Source organism: Sus scrofa, chromosome 4 (genome assembly GCF_000003025.6).
Source record: "Sus scrofa isolate TJ Tabasco breed Duroc chromosome 4, Sscrofa11.1, whole genome shotgun sequence".
NCBI classification, from domain to species: domain Eukaryota; kingdom Metazoa; phylum Chordata; class Mammalia; order Artiodactyla; family Suidae; genus Sus; species Sus scrofa.
The window spans coordinates 96828199-96839790 of NC_010446.5; the positions used below are offsets into that span (position 1 = coordinate 96828199).

General features: G+C 46.4%; 1 protein-coding gene across 1 annotated transcript; it reads left to right on the forward strand.

The window, feature by feature from the left end:
• LOC106510159 (late cornified envelope protein 3D-like) lies at window positions 570-1068 on the forward strand. The gene has a single exon (XM_021090797.1). It carries the CDS (start codon window positions 586-588, stop codon window positions 874-876), a length of 291 nt encoding a protein of 96 aa, XP_020946456.1. The 5' UTR covers window positions 570-585; the 3' UTR covers window positions 877-1068.

The window sequence follows — 11592 nt, forward strand, 5'->3', positions numbered from 1 at the left end:
CCTTGTCCTACCTCCTCTGTATCCGGTGAGTGTCCAGCAGAGGGTAGAACTCTAGCTGAGATGCTGGAAAGGAACCCTGAGATCATAGCAGGGAAGAGGAAAACAGAGGGCTCTGGAATGAAATCCCAGAAGTATGGCTGCAGAGAGGGGAACAAGGGGGGAATAGGGCCAGGATGGGATCCCTTTGGGATGTGCAAGGATTCTGGGACCCACAAAAGCCATGGGAACTCACGATGCCCTCCATGATCCCTCTATCGAAGTTCATGTGTTTCCTGTGACAGTCATTTTTCAGAATACTGTCCTCAAATGGGTACATCCTTTATGAGCTTCCTTTGAGATACAAAACCCTGGATGCCCAGTTCGATTGAAAGCATTGGGTCCTGAGAGGAGAGCAGTGTGGGAGGCATCTTGAAGATCAGACTAACTCTCCATCTGTTTCCCTCTCCCTCCCGCAGCCTTGGCTGAGGAAGCCAGCAGTCTTAGATGTGAGACCAGGAGCCAAAGAAGGAGGAGGAGACACGGAACTGTGTATTCCAAGCTAACAAAGTGTTTTGTTTTGTGCAGGCTCCCTGACCTCCTGCCCCGATGTCCTGCCAGCAGAACCAGCAGCAGTGCCAGCCCCCTCCCAAGTGCCCCTCGCCCAAGTGCCCCCCAAAGAGCCCGGCACACTGTCGGCCTCCAGCCTCCTCCTCAGGCTGTGCTCCCATCTCCGGGGGCTGCGGGGGCCCCAGCTCTGAGGGCGGCTGCTGCCTGAGCCCCCACAGGCGCCGCCGGTCCCACCGATGCCGGCTCCTGGGCTCCGACTCCTGTGACGGAGGCAGTGGCCTGCAGTCTGGGGGCTCTGGCTGTGGCCAAGGCTCTGGGGGCTGCTGCTGACCTGGGCTCCTGATGCTGAGACAAGCGATTTCGAGGAAACAAGAATCCAAAGGCTGAAGAATAAGCCCCAGCCTGAGGCATCCTTCTTAAACACTGCATTCTCTCTTGCCCAGGCTGAGCTGGGAGATGCTTCCACGGAGCGTTCCCAGCTCTCCCTAAATGGTCTTCCAGTTTGACGTCCAGAACCTCACAGTTCCCCGCCCCCTGCACCTGCCAATGATCAGCAGAGCCTGTGCTTGAACCTGTGTAAAAATAAAGCTTCGATTCTTCTTTACCAAATGGCTCATGTATCATTTCCCTCTGTCCCACCCCAGTCTCCTTGGTCGTCACAACCAAGCAAGATTCTAGAGACATGATCTTAGCTCTGGATCAGGAGAAAGAGCAGATTATTTCCCACTCCACTTGGAGAGGACTGCGGGGAGTTTTGAGGTGGAATGGAGATTGCGTTTCTCCGTAAAAGGACTTAATTCCTGTGAAACCTGAGTGGGTGTTGCTACTATCTGGGAATGGCCAGGGTGGAGGGTACAGGACGTCTCTTTTATTTTGGTGAGCTGTTTCTGGGTCCCCATTTAAAAACAGAGCCTCCGGAAGCAATGAAATAGGAAAGAGGCCAAGGCAGAACAGAAGAGAAGGATGGAGGGAGATGAGGTGAGCCCAGGGAAGGAACGCTAACTCAGGGGACTTTGAAAATGCAGGGAGAGAGATGAAAGGTGAGACAAGTATTTAACGCGGTCTAGGGGAACTGGGTGACTAGAGTGTGTGAAATGAGAATTTCAGGAAAAGAAAAAGAGACAATAAGAAGTGTTGCTGAAATTATTTATAATAAATTAGGTTATTAGAATTTATTAAATTTTGACCTCTACAGTATCAAGAACCTCAATCAAGACCCATGTTTTGGCCTCCATCATGAAACTCAGACACTTCTCAGACTGCAGTTCCACTCTGACCTGTGAGCCAAGAGTAATATCTCACTTTGACCCCTGGGAGGCCTGACAAGGGTCAGAGCTCAAGTTTCTGTTAAATGCAAGAATTAAATGAAAGCGATGGCAGGGAACGAGTAGAGCAGGCAGGAGAGACAACTGGGCACGACCTTCAAGTTCATTACATTAAAAAAAAAGATCTTATGAAACCTGGAAATTAACTCCTAAAAATTTGAGCATCAAAAAGAAGCTGAGAGGCGTTTACTACCAGACACAGCCAGGTCTGACACACGCAGACAAAAGTCCTTGAAGCAGGAGCCCCGGCTTGGTTAGAAATCACCAAGGTGCTAGGGGCAGGAACAACGTCTAGGAAGCGGCTGAAAGCCTGGCTCCCAGGAGAGACCTATGCCTTGGGACGGAGCCTGTACACCCAGGACACAGGGTGTGAGGTCTGGTGACCATGGGCCCTGCAGCTCTGTGCACATCTGAAACCTTATACCTTAGGAGCAACAAAACAGCCGTCTAACGGGGCTGTGGAAGAAGATGTGGGGCTCCGAAGTACCTCAAACTGCCACCTGGAGAGCTCACAGATTTTTAGCTATAGTTGAGTCAAATCCAAGGGAAGGCGTTCCCGCTGTGGTGCAGTGGATTAAGGATCCACCCCTGTCTCTGCAGCAGCAGCTCGGGTTTGATCCCTGGCCTGGGAATTTCCATATGCCGGGGGTGCAACCAAAAAAGAAAAAAAAAAAAACAGTGAAGGGAAAAGGAAGCAGGATCAACCAAGAAAGCTCCTGGCTCAGACACTGAGGGGATCTTGGGAAGCTAGAAGGAATAAGAAAACATCTTTAAAATAGAGCCCAGCTGTGGAGAGACATAGACACCCCAAACCTTATCAGCGTAACCCCAAGTCCTAGCCTTAGACTCATTTATTCACTCAGCTCCTTTTTATCAAGCATCTATTATGTGCTCAGTTCTAGGCACTGGGGATACGGCAGAGAATCAGAGACAAACTCGGAAACTTACATTCAAATGAGTCTACTGGCAACCGAGTGTGGTTTTACATGCAACGTGGAGTGAAAAACAGTGGGTCTCTTCAGCTGCCCTCTTCTCCTTTGAGGGTGAGTGGACACTGGTTCTGGCTTAATAAACCCAGAGAAGACATCCAGCCTGAGCAAAATATTGATGCTTTGAGATAGCAGTTTTGGTGGTGACAAAAAAGGACATTGAGAGGAGTTCCGGTCATGGCTCAGCAGAAACGCATCTGCCTAGTGTTGTTGAGGACACAGGTTCCATCCCTGGCCTCGCTCAGCAGGTTAAGGATCTGGCGTTGCTGTGAGCTGTAGTGTAGTCGCAGATGTGGCTGGGATCTGGCATTGCTGTGGCTGTGGCATAGGCTGGCAACTACAGCTCTACAGCTCCAATTCCACCCCTAGCCTGGGAACCTCCATATGCCATCATTGCGGCTCTAAAAAGACAAAATAAACAAACAAACAAACAAACAAACAAACAAATAAATAAATAAATAAATAAATAAATAAATAAAAGGCATTGAGTATTTGCTGGCTTCCCATCAGAAGACAACATCCAAGAAAGGAGAGGGGGCAAATTGTGAACACTGCTAGAATAAGGTTAGTGCACTAGCGAGACTCTGTCTTCTTCAAATCCTTCCCATCTCCCTCCCTCCCTCACTCCACAGCCCCAGTGAAAAAACACCTTCTTAGATGCTTTTTTCTTTCTATACATCTTGCTTATTCGACCCCCTGAAAGGGGATGGCTACCCATCAGACCTTCCAGTACAAGGAAAACCAGACACATACTTTTCATCAGTGTTTATAGAAAACAACAATGCTTTGCCATCATAGTAATGACTCATCATTGTGATGTAAAGGATTTGTCCCCTTCTTAAAGGTGATGTCTCAGAGGACAGGGTATCTCTGATGTAACAATAACACAAAATGGAAAAACACCAACTTACATTATAGAAGTTTCCAGAACCCTTGGTCAGTCCTGGTACTCAGGTGTTCCCAGGTCTCAGCATTCCCCCCCTCATCACGGCCACACCCAGTAAGTATGAGTCCTAGCAGAGCTGGTGGCCCTTAACCATACCAGCCAACTTGCATCCCTCCCTCTCCTTAAACTATTCCTGGATCTCTTAGAATAAATGGTACAGTTGCTAACGTACTGACACAATGGTCCATAGATGCACCTTCATTAACAAACTGTGTCACCACAACTTCTAGAAATCTCTATCTCTGATTTTACTTCTCATGTCTTTAGTCTATTATGCCTCACCCAGCTTATTGTTGTTGCTGTTTTTTCTTTCCCCAGATACCAGCTGTTAACTGGAGAAGAATTCAGATGCTGGAATGTCTTTAAAGTAGGAGACCAGGTGGTATTTTTAGACCTTTTCATTCTTTCCTTCCTGAGAATGACTGAGCTGCTTGTCACAGCCTTGCTAATGGTTTTGGTGATGGGAAGGTCCTGAACTGAGCAGGGGCCTGTGTTTTTCACTAAATGGAGAAGTGTTTTTTCCTTGCTTGGTTCATCATTTATTTATAATTTTCATGGCCTGACTAAAATGCCCTCTGAAGGAGTTTCCTGGTGGCAGAGTGATTAAGGATCTGGCATTTCGCTGCTGTGGTGCGTGTTCCTTTCCTGGCCTGGGAACTTCTGCATGCTGTGGGTGCAGCCAAAAAAAATAAAATAATAAAATAAAGTAAAATGGATAAGCAATGAGGTCCTGCTGTGTAGCACTGGGAACTATGTCTAGTCACTTATGATGGAGCATGATAATGTGTGAAAATAGAATGTGTACATGTATGTATAACTGGGTCACCATGCTGTGCAGTAGAAATTGACAGAACACTGTAAACCAGCTATAATGGAAAAAAAGTAAAAATCATTATATAAAAATAAATAAATAAAATTTTAAAAAATAAAATAAAATACACTCCAAAGGAGTTCCCTGGTGGTCTAGCAGTAAAGGGTCCAGCATTGTCACTGTTGTGGTGTATGTTCCATCCCTGGACTAGGAACTTATACTGCTGTGGGTGCAGCCAAAAATAAAACAAAACAAAATAAAACACACTCTGACGAACCAGCCTGAGCATCTTCACAGCCTGTTGGCATCATCTTACTGGTACTCCAAAGCCATGGAATCACCCAGCCAGGCAGCTTCCACCCCAGGAAGCCAGAGCTCCAAAGATGGCACTTCTGATAGAATTGACCTCGGAGAGTCCCTCTTGCGCTTTGAGCCAGGGGCCAGGCTGTGAGCTCCCCCCCACCCCCCGTGGGAACATATGCTCAGCCCATGGCCCATGGAGCTTCTCTTCTGATGAGAAACAGAGGGACTGAGACGTGGTTGTTCCTCTCGGAGGGGAGGAAAGATTGATGAATATCACCAGGGTGCATACGGGTCCCCCAAGCCTTGCGGTCGGGGATGGGGCTGCAGAAAGGCCCGCAGACCCCCACCGCATTTCCTGAAGGGGAGGGAGGGCTCCATCCTCACGGTTCTGGGAGGTTCAGAAACTTCAGAACTTACTCCCCAGTTTTGTCTCCCAGTAACTAGAGACTTCACTCCTCAGAAGCAAATAGGCTGCTCAACTACAGTTGTTTTCGGCCCTACCATCCAGCTACCATGAGAAAATGCCTCTTTTCCAGTCCAGGATCTACTGAAAGAACCCTCAAAAATATGAGTAAAATGCTCACTCAGTTGTCGTTCTGGGCATGAGTCTGAAACTACCTCCCACGCTGGAGGCAGGAAAAGGCTGGCGAGGATGCAAATACGGCACCCCCTTCCCCATCCACATCCAGAGCCAGCCCGCTCGCCCCTGTGGCACTGTGCCATTATGCTCCCCCAAGCGGTTTGAAATAACTCATGGCTTTGCTCTGTTCTCAAGTGCCAGGTGGAAAGGGAAGATGAAAACTGCCCCTCCCTCTTCAGGCACAGAATCTGATTTCCACTGAAAATAACTCAATGTAAATATGTATTGGGAGTTCCCTCGATGGCTCAGCAGGTTAAGGACCTGATATTTTCTCTCTGTGAGGATACAGGTTCGATCCTTTCCCAGGTCTCACTCAGTGGGTAAAGGATCCGCCATTGCCAGCTGATTTCACAGAAGCCAGAGAGAGCTGGTTCTGAGGAGGCTGCAGACCAAGTTGCCCAGGACAGGGGCTTCTGGGTTTGTGCCGCACAGCACGAGGGACTTGAAATTAGTCACTTATATTACAGCACTAATCACATGGGAACAGACTCCTTATTTATTTGTCTGTCTGCCCAGTTAGTTAGTCTGCGTCAGGGTATGTGGCATATTCAACTCTACATGCCGCTATAATATATGAACATGGGATGCAGCCTCTACTAAATGCACATGTAGGCCTGAGCGGAAGGTGTCTTGGTTCCCTTTCATCAAACACATTGTCTTGTACCTGGAGCTGGGCTTGGTGTTTGGTGCTGTCACCCTGCCCCAGCAACATACTTGTTCCCTGACCTTGCTTAGCAGGTAAAGATTCAGCATTGCCATAAGCTGCAGTGTAGGTCACAGATGAGGCTCAGATCTGGTGTTGCTGGGCTGTGGCTTGCAGCTGCCGTTCCGATTTGATCCCTAGCCTGGGAACATTCAAATGCTGTAAATGTGGCTGTAAAAAGAGAGAAAGAGAAGAAGGAAGGAAGGAAGGAAGAAAAGAAAAGAAAAGAAAAGAAAAGAAAAGAAAAGAAAAGAAAAGAAAAGAAAAGAAAAGAAAAGAAAAGAAAAGAAAAGAAAAGAAAAAAGAAAAGAAAAGAAAAGAAAAGAAAAGAAAAGAAAAGAAAAGAAAAAAGAAAAGAAAAGAAAAGAGGTGGCTTAGGCCTACAGCCTTTCCTGTTATCAGGATAATCAGATGCACTTAATATAATAATGTTTTATTAAAATGTGTCATTTCAATATCCATTTGAAATGGAATGATTTGCCCTATTCTTAAGGGTTTTAACATATCATGATTCAGAGGGAAATATATACCTATCATTATAATAAGTGCAATGAGAACATACTGCATGGCTGTTGTAACTGCACTTTCCACAACCACGGTCCACTTGACATCAGGTGTTCACAGGTATTAACACTACCAGACTCACCCTCACACCCATCAATTAACATTCCTCTTTGATCTAATCTCTCTTAGCCATCCCGGCCAACCTGAATCACTCTCTTCTCTGAGCCACTACCCCCAGGTCTCTTAGAATCAATACTGCAGTCACTAAGATACAGACACAATAGTCCTTAAATATTTGTTGATTTACAAGGCATGTCACTACAGCCTTTGTAGATTCCTTCCACCCATGTCTAGTTTGATCTGTGGCAGCTCTGGTTCTCTGTGCTTCTAGGTGAATAGCCTTTTCTTTCCTCAGATACCTCTCCTTAACACAGCTATTAAGAGAAGGGAGGGATTCAAACTTGGCAGTTTCTGTCTCCAGAGAAGATGTTCTTCATGAGCGTATGATTGTGCCCCCCAAGGTCTTAGAAACTTCCAGGGCTCTCACAGCCCCATCCTGCCCTCCACGCCAGCATGATCTCTTCCTCCTACTAGATACCCAGATGCCTCTTGGATTCTATGAGCTCCTCTTCGTTGCCTTACCTGAGTTTGCTGTGCCTGGACAGATTACACACTCCACACTTCTGCTCATCATCAACCCTCCCAAGGGATAGCAGGTGACAACATCTGGGTGACTCATTCAGTCGGAGTCACTGAAGAGCAATAGGGGGCTGACGCCCAAAAATTCTGACCTCAAGCCGAGGACTCCCCACTCAAGTGTTTTATAGCATCTTCAGTTGGCTCTTGTTTATTTCACTACTTGCCTCTCAGCCCCACTACACTGTCAGTTTAAGGAGGGGGGTAGCATCTTCTTTGAATCACCTTTGCCAAGTACAGCATGTACTATCATCTCAGTTTGAAAGAGGGAATGATTTTTATAAATGAATGAATGAAAATCAAGAATGGCAGAGCTGGAGTTCCCATCGTGGCTCAGTGGTTAACGAATCCGACTAGGAACCATCAGGTTGCAGGTTCAATCCCCGGCCTTGCTCAGTGGGTTAAGGATCCAGCGTTGCCAAGAGCTGTGGTGAAGTTCACAGACACAGCTCAGATCCCATGTTGCTGTGGCTCTGGTGTAGGCTGGCAGCTACAGCTCAGATTGGACCCCTAACCTGGGAAACTCATACGCCTCAGGAGCGGCCCTAGAAAAGGCAAAAAGACAAAAAAAAAAAAAAAAAAAGAATGGCAGAGTTATGGGAATAGATACTTTAACTGTCTTGCTGGTTCTCGGATTCCTTCTTTCCTTAAAACTCTTAACACCTACCAAGGAGATGCAAAGGGCCTGGGGCTGGAGAGCAGTAGTTTCCCCCCTAATTAAGACTTGCCTCTCCTACCCTCTCCCCATCCCACTCTATCCCCCATCCGACCCATTTTCTGCCTGCAAACTGAAATAGGAAAAGAGCTCCAAATGTAGTCAGTTCTCACTGGAATCAGGATCCTCCACTCCACTGAGTTTCTATCTCCCTGCTCCTCTTTGCTCAGGAATTTTCCCTAAGCTGTCAGTTGAAAGCCACAGCTCTGAAATAAATAGGAAAGAGTCTTTTTTTTTTTTTTTTTAAGCAGATGCAATTATTTGCCTTTCTACTACCTCTAGAGGCACTAGAATTCCCCCCAAGATGTCCTGGAAGTAAAACTAGGAGGAGCCTTGAGCCCTGAAGTGCCTACTCAAACATCCTGCTCAGGACCCACCTACTGTCCCTCCTGCTGAGCCTCTGCCATAGCTCCTGGGGGAAATTGGGATCTATGTAAGGAACTTCAGGAAATCATACCTTCTCAATGACACTTTCTGGTTATCACTCCCCATTTTCCTTAAGAATGACTCAGCTGCTTGCCATGGAAGGCAATGGTTATGGGAGGGGAGGAGAGAGAACTGAGCAGAAACTGTGAACTGAAAGCAAAGGGAGAAGGCATTTGGTGATTCCTCCTTGACCACTGATGTGAAGGGTCCAAGATGCGCTCCAAGGAGCTAAACCTGAGATTCTGCACCTCCTGTCCCTATAATACCAACTGTAATGACTAAGTCATGAAATTGACCTGGGATTCATCCAGCCATGCCATTCTCTGTATTTCCTGATGTCTTGGGGCCACAGGAAGCCAAGACTCCTTGGGATGGGACTCCTGAGATTGGTGGCTCTCAGGGAGTTGCCCTGGTGCTCTGGGAGGAGTGACAAGGTCACGATCTTATGACTGGTCTCTGTCATCACAGCTCTGTGTATGGGGCTTGTAGAGCATCTGAGCTCATGAGAAAAAGGAGGGGTAAGAGACAGGAACAGCTCATCAAGGTGGAGGTGAGATTAATGAGAGCCATCTCCAGGTCTTGCTTGGAGACTCTCAAGACACGTATTCAGGGGAGTTTCCATTGTGTCTCAGCGGAAATGAATCTGACTAGTGTCCATGCCGATGCGGGTTTGATCCCTGACCTCGATCAGTGGGTTAAGGATCCATCGTTGCCATGACCTGTGGTACAGGTAGCAGATGCAACTTGGATCTGGCATTGCTGTGGCTCTGGAGTAGGCCAGTGGCTATAGCTCCAATTAGACCCCTAGCCCGGAAACTTCCATATGCTGAGGGTGCAGCCCTAAAAAGACAAACAAAAAGAAGAAGACAGGCAGTCAAGGATGGTGCTAGGGCAAAGCCTGAGAGTTATCCACTGAATTTCACGAAAAAGACAGGGAAAACTGTCCATTGAGTCATTGACAAGGATATTTTCATCCTTTGAAATGATCCGAAAATGTGTGATTTGTGTTACTTTTCTAACCACTGGCTCCCTCCTCTCTGCTTCACTATCCCACCACTCCCCTACCTTCCACCCTCACCCACACCCCCACCAATGACTCAGGGTTGCAACCTGTGAGGGAAAAATGACTTCCGTGCTTGCTGCTACCACAAGGACAAGGCTTGCCTCTGATAGCCACAAGATAGAAAAAGATAAAAATTCATTCATTTTTTGCAGCAAAGTCTAAACCCCAGTATCCTATTTTTTTTAATTGTTATTTCCCCAATACAATTTTTTTTCTACTGTACAGCATGGTGACCCAGTTACACATACATGTATACATTCTATTTTCTCACATTATCTTGCTCCATCGTAAGTGACTAGACATAGTTCCCAGTGCTACACAGTAGGATCTCATTGCTAATCCATTCCAAAGGCAACAGTTTGCATCCATTAACTCCAAGCTCCCAATCCACCCCACTCCCTCGCCCTCCCCCTTGGCAACACAAGTCTATTCTCCAAGTCCATGATTTTCTTTTCTGTGGAAAGGTTCATTTATGCCATTTATTAGATTCCGGATATAAGTGATATCACGTGGTATTTGTCTTTCTCTTTCTGGCTTACTTCACCCAGTATGAAAGTCTTTAGTTCCATCCACGTTGCTGCAAATGGCATTAGTTTGTTCTTTTTGATAGCTGAGTAGTATTCCATTGTGCGTATATACCACATCCTATTTTTGATGTGCCCCATAGCAGTTGGATTCTGTATGTGGACCATTTATTGTTGGCATAAGGACTTTTTCTATGTTTGTTCAAATCTGCTAGACTGCATGTTCCCTGGAGAAACATACCATACCCTCCTTTTCACTGCTCTGTTCCCATGCTGACCATGGTGTCTAACCTATAGTTGTCACTGAGAACAAAGTAGACCCAGGTTGCTGGTAATGAGTTGGCCTAGATATAGTAGCTAGGCCGTGTGTTCTCCAATCAAATAGAAACAAGTTCACAGAACTTCAACATCAGACAATTTAATTCTGTGACCATGAAGGGGTTAAAAAAAAAAAAAACAAGACCACTCCGAGTACCAACAAAACAGGGCATTGTCCAAACCACCAAAATGACCAGTATCCTCTTTTATGAGCCAACATGAACAATTTCTACTTCCTTACCAATTACATCCTTAGCCTTGTCCCATTTTTCCAGTTTTCTAGTTAAAATTTATTGAGATACACTGTGATAGAAATGCCTCTTCTTGCTGATAGCACCTAATCCAGAACAAAACTTTCCTTCCTTGAACCCTCCACAAAATTACCTAACCCAGTCCCAAAGGCTTGAATAAGCACATCTTAGTGTTCCCCGGGTGAACTGCCTCATCATTGCAGCAAGCCAATCTATACAACTTTGCTCCACTGTAGGTCCTTTTGATATTTTATCTGCTCATTTACATAATTCTACCTTAGTTCTCTTAAGGGCTCCCCTGGCCCAGAAAAGGCCTGAATCCCATCCTCCATCTGTTTCCCAACATATCTTATCCCCAGGTCCAGTGGTCTCAGATCACCCAACATCTCCAGAAGTCAGGAGCCAGTTACATTTGAAGACATTATTAGCCTGGGAATACCCACAGCAATTGGAAATTGCCCAACAAAAGACGAGGTATCTGGAGACAGGTGTATCACAGTACACATCACATGGTATCAGACATATATGCTTGCTTCTGTCATGTCTGTCCAGTTACACTGGAAACGCTCAAGGTCAGGAAATGTGTCATATGCAGCGCCACTGCCTTGCTGCCCAGCAAAAATGCAAGAGGCAGAGCTGAAAATAAAATATCTGAGCTGAATGAGTGAAAGGGGAAATGGCAGGTCCCCAACACGACTCCAGGCTAGTCATCGAGATTTCCTGATGCCCTCTTACCAGATATCTTGGCAAACATGCAGGAAGAAGCTGGAGACCAGGCATGGCAGTGTGTGGCATGGTCACCCTCTCCCTGGTTGTGAAAACAGCAGCATGC